At 36.0% G+C, this 23696-nt stretch overlaps 1 protein-coding gene across 1 annotated transcript in view; it reads left to right on the top strand.

Annotated features, from left to right (window-relative positions):
- The window catches only part of LOC150103964 (transcriptional adapter 1-like), a 109149-nt gene that overhangs the window by 44469 nt on the left and 40984 nt on the right, over positions 1–23696 (top strand). Inside the window, exons 3-5 of the mRNA XM_090397217.1 lie at positions 1667–1721; positions 11277–11342; positions 16753–16853. Of these exons, the coding sequence (XP_090253343.1) occupies positions 1667–1721; positions 11277–11342; positions 16753–16853 (222 nt within the window). The remainder of the gene's footprint in view (positions 1–1666; positions 1722–11276; positions 11343–16752; positions 16854–23696) is intronic.

The raw sequence follows: 23696 nt of genomic DNA, 5'->3' as shown, positions 1-23696 counted from the left end.
AAAGGAGGTACAAAGGCTGATGTATCCAACTATCAACCAATCAGTATTTTAGGAGTGGTGGTGAAAATTTTGGAAAAGTTGGTTAGGACTCGCATTCAGAAATAGGTTAACAGAGAATCTCTACTTTGCAATGAACAGCATGGGTTTACTAAGGGAAGGTCATGTTTTAGCAACTTGCTCACATTGTATAACAACTTTACCATTGAATTAGACAAGGGGAATGGATACGCTACGATAATTTTTTTATTTTGCTAAGGCTTTTGACAGAATTCAGTATGGAATAGTGTTGCTTAAATTGGAGACTATGGGATTGGATTATAAACTATTGGCATGAATAAGAGGATGGCTGACTGACAGATATCAAAAAGTGATATATGGGGAGGGATGAATCTGCAAGATTCAGGGTAACCAGTGGTGTACCCCATGGATCAGTCCATGGTCCATTGTTATTCAATCATTTAATCACATTGGGAGAGATTTGACAAGCGACATACAGCTTTTTGTTGATGATGCAAAGATAAGTAAGGTAATCTGGAGTGCTGTTGATATGCAGTACTTGCAGAATGATTTGAAATAGACTAGAATTGTGGACATTTGAAAATGGCTGTCATTTCATTGTTAATAAATGTAGGGTCATGCACTTTGGTGTGATTAGATATCCAGTGTCATATGATATTGGTTGGATTATGCTTGAAGAAACTGATTGAGGCTAGGGATTTTGGAGTTTTAGTAGACAGGAAGTTCATGGGTCATGTAGCAAAAATTGTAAATTCAACTCAGAGAATAATGGTAACTGAAACAAACCTTGATATGTAAAGATATGGAAGTCGTTTTGCCTCTTTACAAGGCTTTGATAAGACTTCACTTGTACTATTGCATGCAGGTCTGGTCTCCTGGTTTCTGTGCTGATTCGGATACAGTGGAGAGAGTGCAAAGGAGAGTGTCAAAAAAGATATCAGGATTGTGGAAGACAGATTGAGAATTTGTAGGATGCAGACACTAGCAAACAGGAGAAAGAGGGGGTTGTATGATTGAGACTTACAAACTTGTAAAAGGGTTTTACAGAATTTCAGTAAATGGAATTTTTCATTTTATGGAGGGTGGCAAAAGAATGCAAGGGCATCCATGGAAGTTGAGAACAAATGCTGTCAAGGAGGAGGTTAAGGCTAGATTTTTCTCTCATATCGTAGTGTGTGATTTGAATGGATTGATGTTGGATTTTGCGTGTGCAAGTAGCATGAATGAATTCAAGAATAGTATGGCCTCCCTCAATGAGTTTCTGACTTCCTGGAGATCTCTTAATAATAATATATATAATATGAACTGAAAAATTGATTGAAAGGTTTTTGTTAAGTGTTTATTCAAAAGTGTTTTTGCCTAGAAATATGTAAAAAATATCAAGTTCTGGATGAAAAAAATTTTAATGGATCATAAAACAGTCGACTCACTATAGCAAACTTGTAGGGACAACAGGAATGATTGTTATAGTAGATAGTTTGCTGCAGTGAATTTCTTTTAGCATAGCATTGTACCTGTAGTCCTTTTGTCAGGACTTTTCAGTAGTTTGCTATAGTGTGAGTTAACTGCATAATGTTGTACTAAATAGTTCTCATCAGAAATTGTAGTTTGGAAATACCTAGTATGAATTTTCTTTTTCTTCTTTCAGATTTCAAAAGAAGATTTTGATGTAGAAGTTCGGAAATTCATTACTCCTGAAGCAAGTATGTTTCAAGTCTCTTTTCACTTGTAAACACATAATAGACATACGTGTGCATGCATGCTCACACACACATGCACCACCTCTACATTGTTCTGTGTCACCTGTTATTATACTGATCAAAAATGGGTTCCAAACCTTTTATACTTATATAATTTTATGACACAGTATAATGCAAGTATTTGCACTAATTCTTGATACTTATATTTTAGTAATCAGAGGTGTAACAAGCAGGTGTTGGACCTGGCAACAGTAGGGCCCCGAGCTATGTGGAAAGATTAAAAGAGATCTCTAAGAACGATATAGATAGTACACATTTTGATGATGAATTGGAACAGTTATTACTATTTTTGAAAGAAGATAAAGACAAATTCAATACTGCCACACAAGTATACCCGGCTGTAAGAGAAATGTCAACTTTCCCAAATGTAGGAATTTTTTTAGAAACCCTGTAAATTTTACCACCAGGACCCTTGGCACTGGCTTAATCCTCCCCTCAGTGCACTGCTAAAAATACTCTTCATAGGTTTCCTTAACATGTGCATTAATTAACTAGTGGAACCAGCACAGCAGTGAAGTGTTTATAAAGGCTAGTTTACATGGGATGAATATGATGTAGTCTGACAGTTTTCCCAGCGTTTATATCCACATTGTACATACATAGTCTATATTCACGCAGGCCACAGATGGACTGTGTGGATGTAGACACAGTTGTCTAAACCATGGACAGTTATTCAGATGATTCAGAGATCATTAAATCTGTGTTCTACAGATTTAATGTTAAACTCTTTTAGGCCTCCATTAAGTAGAGTGGTTATCTCACATTTAGTGATGAAAATAGTCTACACCTAAACATATTCACAACATCAATGTCACTGTGGGATTTGAACTTGCAGACTATTGTTTGGAGAATACTGATGATTTCCACTTGTCCAACCAGACTTGCATAATCACAGCTTACAGGACAGAAACCTGGATATTAATTATAACAGAAACTAACAAACTTAATGGATGACAACTTCAAAAGGAGCACAGAAGATAACATGCAAGGTCTCAATAAACTTTGCCAATGAAACGCACAGATCAGAAGTAGAGAATGTTGATTATAGTTTATTATTTTATCTATGAGTTGACTGTCAGAACCATTACAAAGAAAAGTAGATTTGATTAACTGTAATTCTCATTGTAATAGTGCATCTGTGGAAAGTGGGGTGTTAATGCTTTGATGGGGCCCAACTTTTGATTAGGATAGTGTTGAATCTTGCCTATCTATCATATTGATCCAATTTACTTTAGAAATTTAATAACTCTTCATTTTCTCTTTCTCATATTTAGAAAATGGCAGTCTTTAGCCTATTTTTACAGAAAGGAAACCAATATAGAGTTTTCTTTCTGCAAACATAATCAAAAGTTCAGGTGCTCTCGAAACATTAATTCATTGTGTTCTCACACATTGTTTCATTTATATGCTATGACACTAAAACTCACTTTCTGTCTAATGGTTTTGACAATCACCTCATAAATAAAATCATTTTCTACCTCCTCCATAAAACACCTGTAAGATCTCTATTCCATTTGTTATCAAATTGTATGTGTACCACAGTAAAAAGTAATTTATTATATGGATATTTTGGTCCATGTTGTAAGATATCATCAGTGTGAGCTGAGAACCATAGAAATCAAATTCATTACTGTTGTTCTCTGTTCACGCTGAAGATGCCTTATGACATGCAAGACAAAATATTGTACGATAAATTGATTTTTATAGTGGTACATGTGTGATTTATTATGGATACTCCATAAGTAAGTCTCATTATACAAAAAAAAATTGTGTGTGTGTGTTTCATTTGGCCAAGGTGCCTCAAAGAAGATACCTAACCTTCTACAATACTCTGAAATTTTCTGAACTTCTTGCTTAAGTTCTTCAGAAGACAAGTTATTTGTCTTCCCCATGAAAGAAAAACAACACCAAGATTACTTTAGATAGTAAGAGCCTGATGAGTCAGGTCTTGCTGCTTGGAATGCAATTTCTTTCATTCACAGAGTTCAGTGGAATAAAAACTCTTCCATAAAATTATTTTCTGGTTGGGAGGACTATAGGATTGCTTTGAGGTTCTGCTGCATAAAGTGAATTTAAATGGAATTGACTGTCTCAGATTTGGCCAGTTGTGAGAGTTCATTTGATCATCATTTAATATTGTTTCTGTTTTTATTTATTTATATATATATAATACATACATATACACAACTACCCTTTTCCTATTTGATTCCTGTTGAAGTCTAATGGTGTTGTTTCAAACTGAGCTCTTCTTGGCCACAAATTCTGCAAGAAATAGTTTTCATAAGTTGAATCCCAAATCTCTCTGGCTGATTCTCCATCTAAATTATTAAATTAAATTATACATCATCATCATCATCTTCTTCCTTATACCCTCTTTTACCTTGCGGTGTCGAGGGTCCATTGATCATCGGACCTCACTCCGTTTACAGGATAAGGTGGCCTTATGCCCCGGTGTATCCTATGGCCTGTAGTGTTGAGTTCTCAAGGCCAGTTTGCCTGCTTTGCGGGATGAAAAACCCCAGAATAAACTGGGGAAAAAACCCTGCTGTCCACGCCCAAGACTGGCTAACTTGGCTATGGCTGAGGAAGATCCTTCAGCTCCTCATGTCACTGATGGGAATCGAACCTAGGACACCCCTCCCCCGGGCATATGATTGCGAAGCACATAGCCACTAGGCTAACCGTGCAGACTGTTATACTAGACAAGAAATTATCTTTTGTTTTTTTTTTATCCTTGCCCCAGTATGAACAAAAAAAAGTTTGCACATGAAGTATCTTCACAACTAGTTTAATTGTATATTAAGGTTGCTTACATGATATACCTGAAAGAGTATATCATGTAAACAGGAAAGCAAGACACTCCTGGGATACTGAGGCAACTATGTGAAGTTAATCATTCTCTGTATACCAATAGCCTAGTTATGAAGATTCTTCATATGCAACCTTTGATTTCTCTTGCGCAAGAATATAATTTCAAGAACTATAACTTTAAGTATACCTGCATTGTTGATTGTGTAGTTAATTTCTCACTTTCCAATACTAACTGGTTGCAAGCTCAAATTCCACTGGGCATATATGTTTGTTGATGTCCTTAGATGGGAAATGAATTACCTGGTGTGAGCCTACTGTTCCACTTCTTGGGGGCTTGAAAAAAGCTCCATTTGGGTTCCTGGATTATGCAAAAAATAAATTTTAAAAATACAAAAGAAATTAAATTTAAAAAATTAAAATATCTCTGCCCTTTTCTGGTACTAATGTCTAATGTGCTGTAATTTTTTAGTCTTTTATGGGTGGGACTAAAAATATATATATATATATATATATATATATATATATATATCCTCAGGTCACCTCTCATATAGAATGCCCTTTTCTTGTTCAGCCACTCAACCATGTGTTGCATTGTAGTGCCATGTGGAATGATCTTTTCTTTTCCACTCTACTGATGAAACTTCCCTGATTGAGTTACTGAAATTATTCTTTTTGTCAGAATGAAGACCAGTCAATATTCTACATTCCATTCAAAACTCCTGTCCATTATCTGTTTTAGTTTCTTCAAAGTTTGCATACATGTCACAAGCGGCTTGAGGAAGAAACTCCTGTTTTATTCTCATCCTAGACTATTTTTCATTTTAAGCATACTTAAACTGAAAAATAGCTGTCATGAAATTCACCAAATATAGAAAACTTGGCTCTTGTGCAAATGGCAGTTGGGTTTTGTAGTTTCTTATAAACTACCTTATCTCCACTCTTTTGTACTCAGCAGATATCAATCTTGCATGCATGCCTGCATGAAAGCGAGTCTATATTCAACCTATCCAATAAAGGGAGGTAAAAGTCTGCCTACATGCCATCACTCCATTGCCCTTTCCTCAGTCTTGTATAAAATAATAACTGCTCTGGACATGTACCATGGAAATATTTGGAGAAACCTGTAGTTCTCACATTTCCATGGCATTTGATTAAGTCAAGTCTGACATAGAGGCCCTCTCAACAAGCTGCCATCCTATCATCTGCATCCACCTCTTGTAATCAGGTAGCAAGTTTCCTCTGTGTTGTTTTACAGTGTGGCATGTGAACATTTCCTCTCCATATTTCTCCACCAGTGCAGACATTCCGGGGGTTCTATCTTTTTTGGTTACCTCTTTCTGATTTCAAGTCTTGTCCTTGGTTTTTACAGATCTTGTCAAAATTTGACAAATATTGCAGTGTTGAAACTTCTCCAACTTCAAGAGCTTCTAAAAAACATTGTCATAAGGACTGGTTTCTGTACGGTTTTCAGTGGGGGATTAAAGATAATCTCTTTGCCTTCTGCCACCAGCAGGTGACCAGGTTATCCTTAAAAAATAATCTCAATTCACTTCCCTTATTTTCAGTAATACATAAATCCTCAAAGTCTACCTTATCTTTAACCTACCATATCCTTAGCTTTATCCGCTCAAGAACTTTAGTGCTCTTTTTTTGCTTCACATATGTTACACTTCTCACCTATCCATCTAAGTGCTGGATCTGAACCCTTGCAAAAATTCTTGATGCTGCCCATAAAAACAGTAAAAGTGTGTCCTAAGTTCTGCAGTCTCCCATTGTTCAAGAGATCAAAGGATTCATCCTCGCTTAAACCTTGGCTTCACATGGCCCCACAATACTGTTAGTTCTATAACCTACTTTGTATCTGTAATTCATTAGCAAAAAATATATATATGTGATGAAATTTCTATCAGGTAAACCATAGGCAGTATAATCCACTCTTAATATATAGTATATGTACAGTAAACTCTCATTATACTGCTATAACTAATTTGTTCACAAACTACTGAAAAATCGCAATGTTTCACATACAGTCCTGGAGAAAAAAAAAATTCACTATAGCAAAAATATTCCTCTTATTCCGTCACTTACTGGCTACTGAACTAGAAACCTTTACACAGATGTATGTAAACATCAGTTACACAGTGTATATGCAAAATACCTGATCACGTGCATCACCATGTGTTCTAGGCCAGTGCTTCCCAGACTTCTGGATGTCAGGGCCCCCTTTGGAGAAACTAAAATATTTCACGGCCCCCCTCGAAAAAAAAATCGTAATATAGACATATATTATTATAATATTTATTGTATTTATATTCAATATAAAACATACGCAGTGAATATTGCAAAAATCAAATTCAAATATTACATTTTTAGCATCTTACTTACAAATTTGACATGACACATTATCTCATATTTTTATATAGATATTTATATAAATATTGCTATTGTACATTTGCAGTACAAGCACATGAAATCTAAAACGATTAGTAATAAAGAAAGAATTAAAAACATAAAAGAAGTTTAATAACAATTTAATGTGATGGATGTGTGGCATGTGAACATGAAGTTCACAAAAAGTCAATATCAGGTGAAATATTTGAAACTGCAATTCTTAGATTCCTGGTTTGAAATGAAACTTATAAGAATAAGCATATATTTACTAATGTTCATTAAACGCCAAAATACACGGGAGTTCATTAAAGGGCTTATTGTGGGTGCTGCTATGGCTGGAGCCATGATTTTGAAAACAGCAGAGCTGACTTGTTTATCAAAGGATGAGATATCCTGGGTGTTTAATCTGTGGAAAAATAATCCACATTTCTTGTCTAAGAGGAGTAAATGCGGTCCTAAGATAGTCTGTCAGGAATGAGATCACTGTTGTCTGAGAAGGCTGTACAGACAAACAGAACTTCTTGTGTGCAGTAGTGGTGGCTGTTCTGTACTCGCTGAACTATGTGCAGGAAATTGAAGAGGATTAGTATTGGCAGTTGAATGCCCTATACAGAAACCAATAATTTCTGTGAAGAGCCAGAAGGTTTGTATACAGCAGTTCTAAGGAACACCATGACTGGGCACTGGAAGACTGAAAAAAAGTTGTGGTGTCCAACAAGTCACAGTTGTTCTGTACTGGCAGTAGGCAGAGTTTCGCGAAGACCCCCCCCATGAAACAATGAATTCAGCTTGTCTTGTAAGCACAACTCAAGGTTCTGGAGCTGGTGTCATTGTGTGGGACATGTTCTATTGGTACTGAACAGGTCTCCCTGATAAGGTTGGATGTCCTCCAAGGAATATCTGAGCACTGTTGACTTTTTTATCCAGCAGATGACAGTTGTTTCATGGACAACACTGCTACTCTCCATTGCACAAGAATTGTTCAGCAGTGATTCAGCGACTACCACCATCTTCCTTGGCCACCACAAAGTGTGGATCTGAACCTCATTGAGAATGTATGGAACATGTTAGAAAAACAGATCTGGAAATAAAGCCTTCTTCCATCAAATCTGAGCCAGTTAAAGGACTGTCTGGTATGTTGTAGACATATATGCAACCCAACACCTTGTGTTGAATCTATGCCAAACCGCATATGTGCTGTAATTTGGCTAAAAGAGGTCCAACGCGATATTAAATAAAAGTTCCTAATTCAGTGGCTGTTATGTGTGCAAGTTGACTATAATGAGTCAACTGCATATGTATAAGAGCTAATTATATCTTCCTCATAACGTTAATTTCATTGGTTTCTTATGACTATGTAATTTTTCTTAATATAAACCTAATTAATGCTATAATAGGATCTTCTTCTCCACCTTCATTCTCACTCAACTGGGGGTTGATATAGTAAATCAAGCTTCTCCATTCTGTTCTGTCTAGGACCATGTTCTCTTCCAGCTTAATGTCTTAGAGGTCCCTACTCATGCTGTCCAACCTGCATTGTTTAGGTCTCTCCTTATTTCTTTTGCCTGGTGGCTTCATCTTCATCACTCTTCTTCTCACATAGCTTTTGTCTCATTGTGTAACATGTCTGAAACACCTCAGCTTTGAATCCCTAATCTTCCCAAATACTTGGGTTAGGTCTCACTACTACACATCAGTGCCAGCCACATTACGATTTTGTAGATCTTTCTTTTTATCTTGGTCTTAATTCCCTAGAGAGTGGACAGCAGTAACTAGTTTTCCCATGGTGAGTGACACTGTGATCAGTCATGGGTACAGCACACAAGTAATTCAAAATGGTGCTCTCATAGATATGCATGCAAAAGTAGAATGGGTAAATGTCTTACTGTGGAAGATATGAGTTTCATGGTATATGTCATACCCATCTGAAAAATGCTTTGACATGAGTACAATTAGACATTTGGTCACACTCTTTAAGTGTGGTGAAAGCAGGGACAGAGATCAGCCTCACAATGACAGCAGTGACGGACAACAGGAATCATGTTGATGTCCTGATCAAGGAGGATTGTTGCATCTCAATTTACAAAATTAGGCAGTGCAGTTGGTATCAGAAAACCAGCTGAGAGTGATGGAATGACCACCATTAATGACCTTGGCTACATCAAGTTTGCCCATGGTAGGTCCCAAAAAAAAGTTGGGTGGTAAACATAATGCTGGAAAGTCATTTGTATGGAATTTCTCCAATGCTGCAAGAATGGGATGGGGGCTTTCCTCTCACACAGTCGCACAGATGATAAAACAAAGGTTCACCATTATGACAATGAAGTGAAAAGTCATTTGATGGAATAGCATGATTTCAAGTCACAACAGAAGAAGAAATTTAAAAAGACAGTCTTCCATGGTCGTCAAAGGCATGACAATGAAAGTCTGTCTTTTTGAAGTTCCTCTCATGCTGTGGGGAAAAAAAGTCATCTTTATTCTGGGGCAAAGATGGAGCCTTGCTTATAGACTTTGTGGAAGGAGGCAACATAATCATGTCAGAACAGTTATTGGAGATGTAGAAATAATAAAATACTTCTGTAGAGTTTAGCCCATCTAAAGCATGAATGAAATCTTCCTTCTCCGTGACAATTCCCAACGTTGTTATTTTTTGATTCTGTGTGGTTAGCTGAGTGGCTATGCGCTTCGCAGCCATATGCCTGGGAAAGGGGTGTCCTGGGTTCGATTCCCGTTGCTGACGTGAGGAGCTTAGGATCTTTCTCAGACATAGCCAAGTTAGCTGGTCTTGGGTGTGGATGCAGGATATTTTTCTTCCCACAAGCAGGCAAACCAGCCTTGAGAACATAACGCTTCTACAGACGTAGGATAACACTGGGAGGCATACAGCCAACCACTTCATCCTCGTATAAAGTTGCAGTTATAAGGAATAGAAACTCTTGACATTGTAAAGGTAAAAGAAGGAAAGAAGTGCTATTTTTTGCACAAGACTACACTTGTAATATTTTGCTAGACTGATCTTTCTCATTGTGTCCACAGCCTGGATCTGGAATCCTCTGACTACTGTCTGTTTGATGATAACATTGATGATGATGAGCCAAAAACAAGCTGTTCATGAAAAGCTATGACTTCAGAGTATAGAAATGAAATGCTTCAGGAAAATAAACAGAACATAAGACTAATGCACAGGTGCTGCAAGATCTGAATATCCTGACAATTCTTGAATAAGCACTAATTCTTAACACAATTGAAAAGCCTCAACTACGCTGGTTTGGTCACATTGTGCAAATGGAATCAGACAGACCTCCTTGCCTGGTATTTGATGGTACAAGACCCAGGGGAAGACCAATATTAACATGGCATAAAGCACTTAAAACTGCATTGGACTTTTAAAGCTCTTTGGCATATGAAAGAGTTCACTTTGGACGGAGAATGGTGGAAGGCTCTCATCCATGTGGGACTCAACCTGCCTTGAGGATGGAAGAGAAGAAGAATAATAATAATACAGCATCTCACTTAGTGATGTCAAAAGTGTATATAGAATGATAGCAACTTTGTCGAAAATTGACAAAATGTTTGTTGAAGGATTAATCCAGATTTTAAATAAATCTGGATTAATTTAAAATCTGAGAAAAAACGGGCAACATTACTTTCACACATTTCTTGTACTATACAGAACAATTTCTCAAAGCTAGCTCAAATCAGGATCTCATGATATTTGAGATCCTTATCAAACAAACCAGACATGAATTTAACCAAACAATGCAGTAAACTCGATGTTTTCTGGAATAGCAAGGCACAAGCTAATACTAATAACCGATGACATGGTTCTTGCAACAAATGTTTAACTCCAAGTAAGGGTAAAAAATTATAGTTCACTTGCACTTCTGCAAATTCTTTTTTTCACATGTGAAGAAATGCAGTTTGTATGTTCACTTCTGTTCATTTCTCTATCCTCTAGTAAATAATACATTATAATGTTATGAATGTAATAATATAATGTCTACAATAACTTTAGATCCTATTTGTATAGTAACTAACTTTGGATCCTGATGCTAGGCTATAATAGGTTAAATTTTAGTGCATTATTTTGATAACATTGTTAGTGAAACCAATTGAACAGAAGTAATTTAGTCATATTTTATAATTTGTATATAATTCACATTTTAGTATATACATATATGTATGTATATACTAAAATGTATATGCATATACATTTCGTATATACATTCACATTCAAATATAATTCACATTTTTAGGAATGATTGCAACTTATTTACTATTCATTTTTATTTGCAGTACATTTACATAATGAGTTTTTGCTCTCATTTTTAAATAAGTGCCAAAGCCTTTGTTCAACACACTGTAAGTATTATTTTATGTTCATTCATTTTTTTTATTATAAACTCACCCTAATGAAATGACATAAATCTCTTCAAGAATGGGTCATTCTAACTACTATTATAACTTTCCTTAAATTTATTCAATTTATTTCTTACTTATTGCTTCCCGCAACTGCACTCAGATTCCAGAGATGACATTCATACTGCTTGCTCATCATATTCTCCCCTATTTTTTTTTTTCTTACATTGGAAGATGGCATACATTTATGATGAGATGATTAATAATATTGATACCTTACATAAAAGTTACTTGTTAGCATAAAGTTTTCAACAATATTTTATAGATATCTTCAGTATGAAATGAATAGAATATAAGCAGATTAGGAAAGCGTGGAGGCCTTGCTCCATCGTCCCAACCTGAATTGTAATGACTGTATATCTATATCAAAAATCTGGGAAAGTCTAATCAAGATTACTCATTATTATTTTATTTATTTTTTTTTTTTCCCCAATCATGTCTCTACTTCAAAACATTCCATTTTATACTTAGTGATATAACATCACACGGCGTGTTCTATTTTTACCGATCTATTGTTAGCATTCTATCTTTTTTTTTTAAACTGTTCTTGTAATACCACTGAGGATGGTCTGCTATTTCCAGACCAAAACATTTAGTTAATTAAATATCTTTCTTGTGTTTACATGCATATATCATTCAATATAAGCAGATGATACACACACACACACACACACACACACAACAGAAAAATCAACAAAGCAACACTAATGGTTTATTGACAGTCAGTGATACATGAAATGCATTTGATTTTTAAAAATATACTAATGTTCAAATAGTTAAAAACATAAAATATAAAGCTGTCAAGAAGCAATATTTTCTTTAAGTGGGATAAACATAGTTTATCAGACCTGTTAAGATTGAAGTTATTTAATAATGCCTTGCCTTTCCTTGTAAAGTTTATCCATAAGAAATCTTCTCTTGTACAGGACTTTCTTCCCAGTGACTGTGTTTAGTGGAGATATTATGTTCCATAGGATTGCTCAGGTTTGGTATTTGATGCAATTTTTATGTTCTTAGCAAAGCAACTGATATTCCTGGTTGGCCAAAGTATGATAAAATGATAAATCACAGGATCAAGGAGTATGGTGGACACACCTAGAAAGTCCAAGGTAGGATGCTCATCTTTAGCCAGCAAAAGCAATGAGGAAATTTTGTCAACAGGATGAACTGCCTACTTGAATATTGTGAGACTTAAAACATTTAAATACAATACTATCCAAGTGATCACTATTAACTATTCATAATTTTTATCTACGCAACTTTTTTACAATTGTTCTTTTGAACTCTAATGGTATAATATGTACTTCAGCTCTAAGACATGAGCTAATATGCACACTGGAACATATCTGAAAACAAACCCCAACTCAACATCACCAGAGTTAAAGATCGGTACTATCAACATAATAAGCCTGAATTGCAAAGAAATGGAGCTAGCTGAGGAATTAGATGAGTAATTAGAGGTGGGAACATAGTAGGGCAAACTGCCCTACTATGTTCCCACCTCTTTTTCTCTCTAATTGAAAAGATAATGCTGTGTTCTTGGCATCAGTCTTCTCCTTCAGTTCTTGTTTAGCAAATCTCCCCTTACTATTCCAGCCACCATTATTATGCCTCTCCTCTGATCTTTCAGGACATAAGAAAAATACTCAGTAGCCTGTATGCTAATAAGTTCTCCGTCTCCGATGAATGGCATTCCTCCAGTTGTACTAGGAATTTGTGCTCCGGAATTAATACCCATCCCGTATTACCTTTACAAGCCATCCTACTCATCTGACATGTATCCAAGCATGGAAGCAAGCTTTTATCCAGCCTGTTCCTTAAAAAAAAAAAAAAAAGGAGATGAAAGCCAGCCATCAAACTATTGTCGAATTGTCCTTACCTCAATACACTGCATGGAAAGAAGTCTACAGACATCCCCATGGGCAAGATGCATTTTGCCGTGCAAAACAAATCATGTGTTTGTAGCCAGTATAAATTGGAGGAATATGATACTCCCAAATCAGTGCAACTGTGTATGGGTGAAATGGCTGTAAGAAGGGAACTGATACAAGGTCAACAATCAGTGATACCATAACTGAGATTGAAGTGCAGGGAGTCAACTGCAGGAGCTACCTGCAGTGGATGGCCTACAGACTCACTGAATGTGACCATAAGGTGCTATGAAGGATAATATGTAAAAACCGCCATTCACCGGCTAACATGTTGAATGTGAAGTTACAGGCATCTACTGGAATGCGAGCACAAAAACATTCAGAACCAAGGCTCACAACCCTGGTTTCCATGGTATGACTACTATATGCCAATCCCACATTACCCGAACCAACATGCAGCATAATCTTCAGTGATGCAAAGTGTATGTATGTATGGTGGAACATGGAAGCTTGGGAAGCTGTATTGTGGAGCGACAGATCACACTGCGCCCTCTACCAAGCAGATGGACACCATTGGGTATGGCAGAATGCTGGTGAACATCTCCTAACCAGAGAGTGTAACTCCAGCTATGAAATTCGGAGGTGACAAAGTAATGATATTGTCCTGTTTTTCCTGGTGTGGCGTCGGACTTTGGTTTGTGGTGTGACGTTCTTTGAACTCTGAGAGGTATCTGAACATCTTTGACAATGTGATGCGACCTACTTTGTGGTGTTTCTACAGAACTGACCCTTGTCTCTTTCAGTTTGACAATGCACCGTGTCATAAGGCTGCTGCTGTAACTGCGTGGTTTGTGGACATCACTGTCACTATATTTGATTAGCCTTTATATAACTCTGATCTCCATCCTATTGAAATCTGTGGAATTGGAGCATCACGTGAGGTCAAGGGACATCTCTCCTACAGCAGTCCATTTTATGCCTACAAGAAGAATGGTCCAAAATTCCCATTGATCACAATCGAATGCTTGTGGAAAGTATGCCCTGCACAGTGATCAAGCGAAAGCGTCCTACATTTTATTAAGGCAAGTGCCATGGCTGTTTGTTCTTCACACTAAGGTGTCCATTGACTTCTTTCCAGGCAGTGTACTTTCAAAAGTGATGGAGAAGGTCATCAACAGCTAGCTTCTTCACCGTTTTACCTATTAACTAATTAGCGAACACCAGTATGGATTCTAGCATTGTTTTATGGCACACATCATCTCTAACCTTACTTGCTTTTGGATTTAGACCATGGAAAGATTTGGAGAAGCTCATGATATTTCAAAGGCATTGCTCATGTCTGACATTGAAGTCTTCTTACCAAACTACCATCTTATATAGTCTATTCCTGCCCTTAGTGATGATATTTTCACCTTCCTTGCTGGTCATTCATTGCATGTTATGTTGGATCTGAAACCTTGTAGTGCTGTAATGATTCAACGTTAACGATCGTCCCTAAACCCTCTGTCCAAAAATGAACAGAACTTTCCAAAATAGAAGAAAATAGTGGCGCCACCTGTTGTATCTTTTTGTTGTCGAAAGCAGCAACCTTCATTAGTATTGTGTCAACTGTTTATGACATTTGTTTCATTAGAAGCAGAATAATTGTGTGTTTTGACGAACGGTCGGTCGGCATGATATTCATGCCGTACGTGACAAATTCTCGCTATCAATCACTTCAAAACTTCGAGATTAAACTCACCATTGACTGTTTGGCCAGGCGGAACAAATTCTTTGTGGATAATGCCCTTGGAATCACAAAGAATTCGTGATTCTTTGTGATTCCAAGGCTGATTTCCGAAAGAAATCAGCATTGTCTTTACTTTTGACTTCTCCAAGCTACTTTTTTTCGGATGCCCCTCTTCTGGTGGTCTCCACTCAGCACTCTGGCACTTTGTTTTGGGCTCATACTCAAAACACCATGTTTCATCACCAGTAACACTTGTTTCTAGGAAGTTTGAGTCCTTACGAGCAGTTTTAATGAGGTTGTTGCAGTATTCAATTCAATATATTTTTTGATCGTCAGTCAACTTGTGGGGAACAAATCACGAATTCAATTTACGAAGGCCGAAACTCTCGGTCAAAATGTTGTGCACAGTTGATTTTGGAATCAACTGTGCACAACCAATTCATCTTCAATCAATCTCAAGGATGATTTCAGGTTTTCTTTGATGAAATCGCATAATTTTTAGATGTTAACTTCGCTCAGTCCAGTTTTTGGACGGCCCAGCTTTTCGTCGTCCTCAAGCATTCACGACCACTTTGAAATTGCTTAAACCACTCGTAAACTTGAGTACGGGATATGCATTCATCACCGTATGCTTTTTGAAACATTCGATGCATTTCGGTAAAACTTTTACCAAGTTTAACACAAAAGTCAATCGCAGCTCTCTGTTTGACTCATTTTCCGACCGTTCGTCAAAACACACTATAACTTGGCTTCTAATGAAACAAATGTCATAAACAATTGACACAACACTAATGAAGGTGGCGGCACTAGTTTCTTCTATTTTCAAAAAGTTCGGTTTCTTTTTCGACAAAGGGTGTACTAATCTCTTAAACAAGTTGGATGCAGAAATTCTAGTGAATTTCAATATTATTAAAAACACTGTACATCTCTATTTCCCAGAATAAACTTCTTCATACTTTTGACAATGTTGTGATTTCCAATTTGAGATCAGTTTTCTCTTCTTGTGCTGCTGTTTACATCTATCTTATCTTGGGATAAACATTTCATATTCTCCTCACCCTCCAAAAAATTTGTATTACTTTTCATTGACAATACTAATTCTCTCCTGCCCAACTTGTAACGCTTCATAAATTCCAAATCCAACTGTCCGTAGAATATTGTTCTCAATATACTAACGTCATCTGGATTTTGAATGTCACTGACCAAGTGTTTCACTGAGCAATTTCCCATCTGCTTGGTGTAAACATACATAGTAGTTTACTTACTCTACTTAATAGCAACTTACGCTACTCATATGTAGGAGACACTGCTGAGACCATATTATGGCACAGAGATGTTACTTTGTTGTTTGGGTGTCATGTCCACTGTCTCCTCTCACTACATGTTCCTCCTCTGTCTTTGCCTTTGCTACCTAATCTAAATAAAATCTATAAAAAACCAGTGTCCGTAATTAAATACTCCTTTAAAAACTAATTTTTAACAAAAATGACAAACAAAATATACAATAGATGCCAAAATCCCTAATCTCTTTCACATCCATTTTTACCAACATCCATTGCAAAAAAACTAACATGAATGATATATACCATCACCTATATATATCTAGACTAGACCTCTTCTCTTCTTGACAGAAATCCAAATAATGTTCTCTCCTGAATCTAACATGATTTTTTTTTTTTTTTTTTTTTTTTTTTTTTTTTTTTTTTTTTTTAAAGAAATTATAATGCATTTTTATGTCTTATTTTCATTGCAGCAGCTAAAGATTCTTCTGCATCAAGTCATGTCCAAAACAAAGACAAACAAAAAAAAGGAAAAATAAAAAAGAAATCTCGACCAGTCCGTGCTACATTTGAGGTAACTGTTTGTTTTAAACCATGTTATTAAACTTTTATGTGTGGTGTAATTATTAATATTAGAATAATGTATCATTATTGATATTAATATGAATCAGCTCCTGTCTGGTGAACATGAAATTTATTTTTTAGTAATTCTAATCTGCTAGTTACACATTGGTATTGTTGAAATAACAAGTACTAGGAATCTAGGAGGGTGTCTCCTTTGTTGCACTAGTATTGGTTTACAAGCATAATATTGATGAAGAAGTAGCAAGCTTATAGGTTAAGAGCACTTCTGTATATGGGAAAAAATAACATCTCAAACTCTTATTTTAAATTTGATTATTAGAAAAATTATATATATATATATATATTTATAAAGAATTGAATGGCTAGAACTGAGATTTAAGTAAAAAGGTTTTAATATAAAAACACGACTAGTTTCGGCTTATAACAGTCTTCATCATTATACATTATAAAAGAAAGAAAAAACACTAAACACTGAAGGATAAAAAAAACTATGAACAACATAGAGAGTCTCTATACATAATTAGCATGAAAACATTGTAGTTGTATTTAAAGCTGTGTTTGCAGCATCACGTGAATGCCAGTACATGATTATAGCTGAATGACAATCTGGGAGGTTGTAGCTCAAGTTATTATTTAGATGAACAGGATTGAAGATGATTTCTCTAGATTCCATGATTTTTCTCTCTAGTTCATCATTGCAACGGAAGATGTTAGTAGATTTTTCCCAGCAAACTTTGTGACTTTGGTTTTCATCATTAGGATTAGTCAAGAAAAGGATATGACTTGATAATGCACTGGCTCGCTGTCTCTTGTAAGCAATGTCTCTCATGTGTTCTTCCATACGCAATTCGACAGATTTGTCTGTCTGCCCAAAATAAGGTTCTAGTCATTCAATTCTTTATAAAAAAAATGTATGTTAACCGAGTTAATGATCATTCTTTCATCTATAACCTTCATGACGAGGCTTCTATTATTAATAATAAAAGAAACTTCAACAAGACACTGAAGAGGATTGGACTAAGCATCAACAGGTTGGTCTTCTTGAAACATTGCAAATTTTACGCTGTCTTTCCTAAATTTATGTGCTTTAAAAAAAACATAACAACTGAACATGTGAGTAGAATCTATCATAAAGCTAAATTAGACCTACTGTCTGAGAAATCTCAGATACTAAATGAACTCTCGCTTTTCTTTTCAATAAAAAAAGAACTATAGCAGAGAAACTGGAAGAATCGCTAGATAATGAAAGCTGGCATACCTTTAATACATACTGTGAATCTCAAGCAGCCACAATACATATAATAAAGTAAATTTGAAACATTAAAAAGAATACAAAATAATAGGAACTTCTCAAAACCACACATCAATATTGACAAAGTCGTTATCAACAAATCTTATATACTTTCAGATGTAGAAAAAAGCATCCTTAGTAAAGGTCTAAACTTTATTCCTTCCCCAAAATTAATACCAAAGGAGACACTACTTACAAAAAATAGAAAAGCTACTTCTTTTCTCCCTCCACAAGATGCAAAACTTCTACGTATTGAATCAATCTTTATTATCAATAACGCAAAACCACCTGCAGATAACGTTACTTCAACAGAACGCAAAGCTATTAAAAGTTTAAAAAACACAGAGATATAATTATCCTTCCTGCAGATAAAGGCAATGCAACAGTCATCCTCAACTCTGAAGATTACCAGAATAAAATGCTTGAATTACTACATAATGATACGTACTCAATACTCGAGAGAGATCCAACTCTTGAACTTCAAAATCGTACAAACAACTTATTAAAAACAACAACTGAATTATCCCGAAATGTTCGCTTATATCTGCGTTCTCTCCATCCGTTAATTCCTCGCATATATGATGTTCCTAAAATCCATAAAGAGAACACCCCATTATGCCCAATTGTAGAAGGTATCAATTCTCCGACATACAACCTTTCAAAATATCTCGCCAAATACCTAAAACGTTTTTCAGGCAAGTCACCATCCTTTATCAAGAACACTACAGAATTCGTTACATACATCAAGGATATTACAGTTAATGAAGATGACATCATGGCTAGCTTGGACATAACTTCTTTGTTCACTAATGTCCCAACAGATGAAGTCCTAACATTACTCAAGGACAAGTTATCCAAAAAAATATTAGCCTTGCTTACACATTGCATCAGGTCCTGTTACTTCAAATTTCAAGATAATATATACAAACAAAATCATGGACTGGCTATGGGTAATCCTTTATCCCCTGTACTCGCAAATATTTACTTAGAGGATTTTAAAACCAAGGCTATCTCTTCCTTTATTTTAACACCTAAAGTTTGGAAACGCTACGTAGATGATGTCTTCATTATTTGGAGCCATGGACATGATTCCCTTATGGTTTTCCTCGAACATCTCAATAGCTGACATCAAAGTATTAAGTTTACTGCCGAGCTTGAAATGGATAATTCCTTGCCTTTTCTTGATGTCAAACTGACTCGCTCTTCTGGTAAACTCAAAATATCGATATATAGAAAGCCCACACATACCAACAGATATCTGCATGGTCAGTCCCATCACTTCCCTCCTCATAAGCTTGGAATAATTTCCACCTTGGGACATAGAGCCCATTCTCTTCTGGATGACCCAAATGAACTTATTACAGAAATAACCCATCTGAAAACTTCTTTCGAAGTTAATGGATGTTCCAAGAGAATCATTGAAAAATTCATTCTTAATCCTCCTAGACATCACTCAGAAGAAACAACTAGATTCAAAGGCAATATATCTATTCCTTACATAAGTACAGTTTCACACAAATTAGCAAAAGTTAAGAAAATACAATATCAGAACCTTGTTCACTCCACTTCCAAAGATCCGTTTCTTAATAGGCCACCCAAAACCTTGTCATCGTCAACTCAAATACCCTGGTGTATATAAAATATTGTGTGATTGTGATATTCCTTATTTTGGGCAGACAGACAAATCTGTCGAATTGCATATGGAAGAACACATGAGGGACATTGCTTACAAGAGACAGCGAGCCAGTGCATTATCAAGTCATATCCTTTTCTCGGCTAATGCTAATGATGAAAACCAAGTCACAAAGTTTGCTGGGGAAAACCTACTAACATCTTCCGTTGCAATGATGAACTAGAGAGAAAAATCGTAGAATCTAGAGAAATCATCTTCAATCCTGTTCATCTAAATAATAACTTGAGCTACAACCTCCCAGATAGTCATTCAGCTGTAATCATGTACTGGCGTTCACGTGATGCTGCAAGCACGCACTCTCCCAACAATGCAACAAAGAAAGAACAGCTTTAAATACAACTACAACATTTTCATGCTAATTATGTAGAGACTCTATGTTGTTCATCGTTTTTTTAACTTTCAGTGTTTAGTATTTTTTCTTTTTTCTTTCTTTTATACTGTCACCCGATGAAGGCTGTTACAAGCTGAAACTAGTCGTGTTTTTATATTAAAACCTTTTTACTTAAATCTCGGTTCTAGTCATTCAATTCTTTATAAAAATATGTATGTTAACCGAGTTAATGATCATTCTTTTATATATATATATATATATATATATATATCATCATCATCATCAAATTCCTGCCATGTACACTTAAGGGGTGTACAGGATATGATAGTACTACATGAAAAAAATTACATCATTATTAATTTCCTATTTACAATTTTCCTCCAAATCAGTCTGTTACTTGTCAATACTCCAAATTTATCAGATCTTATATTTCTATCGTCTAAAGCACTTTGTACCGTATCAATCCACCTATATCTTGGTCTTCCTCTGGGTCGTTTTGCTGCCAACCTGGCAGAGAACACTTGTTTTGCTAATCTTTCCTCGCCCATTCTGTTTAAGTGACCACACCACCTGAGATTAGCTCTGCTAACGCATTCTTGGATGCTGACAATGCCAAGTTCTTTCCTAATATCCTCATTTTTAATATGATACTGCCATTGATGCCATCTGTTCACGCCTATAATTTTTCTCAGGACTCTCATATCTGTGGTCTCTAGTCTTTGGTCAAGTGTTTTACTTCTGACTCAGCTCTCAGATCCATAAGTTAAAACTGGTTTGAACACTCTCTTGTATACAGCTAATTTAGTGTTCCGACTAATTTCTCTCTTATTCCATATGAATTTATTCAATTGACTTCCCACCATACCAGCTTTGCTGATTCTGTTGTCTATTTCTATATTTAATTTACCATCTTCACTAAAAATCATGCCTACATAGCTGAAATGTTTTACTTGTTCCACAGGTTCTCCATTCACAACACAGTTGACATTTTCAATGATTCTGCCTATTTTCATTGTCTTTGTCTTTTTATTGCTGACCTTCATATCATATCTATTACAACAGCTATTCAATTTATGTATGATATTCGATCAGAAATGCTGAAGTATGGTGGTAAGAGCCTTGCAGTGGATGCACTTCATAGTTCAGAAAGCCTGGACAGAGGGACGAATTCCCGATGATTGGAGTAGAGCTCTCATAGTACCCATATATAAAAAGGGAAATAAAACTGAATGTGAGAATTGCAGAGGTATTTCCTTACTGAGTGTTCCTGGCAAGATCTATGCAAGTATACTTGAGAAACGGTTGAGAAGAATTGTGGAAGAAAAGCTTGGTGACGAACAAGCTGGATTCAGGCCAAATAGAGGCTGTCATTATCAGATCTTCACTTTACGACAAATAGTCGAGAAAGCATGGGAATATAAGAAAGATCTGTATTCGAGTTTTGTCGATTTGGAAAAGGCATATGACAAGGTGCCAAGAGAGAAGCTATTCAATACGCTGCAATCATATGGTGTCAATGGGGCATTATATCAAGCAATACTTAGTCTTTATTTCAGTTGTAAGTCAGCAGTTAGAATTGAAGGAAGTACAGGAAGATGGTTTAATGTTAAATCTAGTGTGAGACAAGGATGTACATTATCCCCTCTGTTATTCATTATCTATATGGATCACATTATGAAGGAAAGTGGTATTAAACATGATATCAAAATTGGAGATGTTAATGTCAGCTCTTTGCTTTATGCGGATGATGTTATACTTCTAAATAAATCAGCTACAAGTCTGCAAGATTATCTGACTAAATTGAATAGCTGTTGTAATAGTTATGGTATGAAGGTCATACCATAACTGAATGGAGAACCTGTGGAACAAGTAAAACATTTCAGCTATTTAGGCACGATTTTTACTGAAAATGGTAAATTAAATATAGAAATAGACAACAGAATCAGCAAAGCTGGTATGGTGGGAAGTCAATTGAATAAATTCATATGGAATAAGAGAGAAATTAGTCGGAACACTAAATTAGCTGTATACAAGACAGTGTTCAAACCAGTTTTAACTTATGGATCTGAGAGCTGGGTCAGAAATAAAACACTTGACCAAAGACTAGAGACCACAGATATGAGAGTCCTGAGAAAGATTATAGTCATGAACAGATGGCATCATTGGCAATATCATATTAAAAACGAGGATATTAGGAAAGAACTTGACATTGTCAGCATCCAGGAATGCGTTAGCAGAGCTAATCTCAGGTGGTATGGTCACTTAAACAGAATGGGCGAGGAAAGATTAGCAAAACAAGTGTTCTCTGCCAGGTTGGCAGAAAAACAACCCAGAGGAAAACCAAGATATAGGTGGATTGATATGGTACAAAGTGCTTTAGATGATAGAAATATGAGATCTGATTATGTTGGAGTCTTGACAACTAACAGACTGATTTGGAGGAGAATTTTAGATAGGAAATTAATGATGTATTTTTTTTCATGTGGTACTGTCATATCCTGTACACCCCTTGAGGGTACACATGGCAGGAATTTGATGATGTTGATGACATGCAGTGGATATTAAATGCCTTGGTGAGAGTGCTTGGAGCGAGTCATTAATCAGTCAGAATGCTCTCTTTTCTATTCCATTGAATATTTTTAGGTATCACCTCCCCAGATGTGTGAGTAGTATTCAATGGATGGATGGATTTCTAATTATATAGGTTAATAGTTTGAAGATAAAGTAATGCCTTGAGCAAAAGAGGAATCCTAATTTTTGGATGCCAAGGAGTGAATGGTCGTAATGTGTTTTATTTTTATTACATGACACCTCCAAGGACTCCTCAAGGTAGGATACTTACTATACAACTCTCCGTCTCCAGCACTCAATCCACCAACTACATTGAACTGCCACTACCATCATAACCTACATCAATGCCATCTTCTGTCCACCATCACCAATAGTATTTTTTTTTTTTTTATCTGTAAATTGCATGTGTTCTCAAGGCTGATTTGTCTCTATGTGGTATGAGAAACCTGAGTTTTCGGGAGAAAAAAACCTTGCTATCTCAATATGAGTATATGCTAAGAGAGTTGATGTCAAGATAATCCCAAGGAAAGAGAGATCTCATCTTGTCTAGAGATTTGGGTGTTTTTAAAGGTAAGGCTGGAAGAATATGGTTTGTTTATGTGGGAAATAAGGCAGAACTGTATTTTGCAATCTTTGAAATTGACAAGGTTATCTGAACACCATTGAAGAATGGTTTAGAGATCATAGTTTGTTGCTCTGTGAGTTGTAGTGGTTTGTTTGGTGTAAGGTTTGTCAAGTGAGAAGGAGGAATGGTGTATTGTCATTGGCAGAATTGTGTATTGGATTGGTGGTTAACTGGAGCAGGCCATATGCATTATTATTATTATCATCATCATCATTTGACCTCCATAAAGTCAGAGACTTGTCATGGGAGGTACACACTATTGCATACAATGCTCATTCAACTGTGCCTTAAACTGATTCGCAACACATTCAGGCAATGCAT

The sequence above is a fragment of the Typopeltis vanoorti genome, chromosome 8 (genome assembly GCF_054136105.1).
Source record: "Typopeltis vanoorti isolate ZY-2024b chromosome 8, IOZ_Tvanoo_1.0, whole genome shotgun sequence".
Taxonomy (NCBI): Eukaryota; Metazoa; Arthropoda; class Arachnida; order Uropygi; family Thelyphonidae; genus Typopeltis; species Typopeltis vanoorti.
The sequence above is the reverse complement of the archived record's forward strand: the minus strand, read 5'-3'. Positions and strand labels throughout refer to the sequence as shown.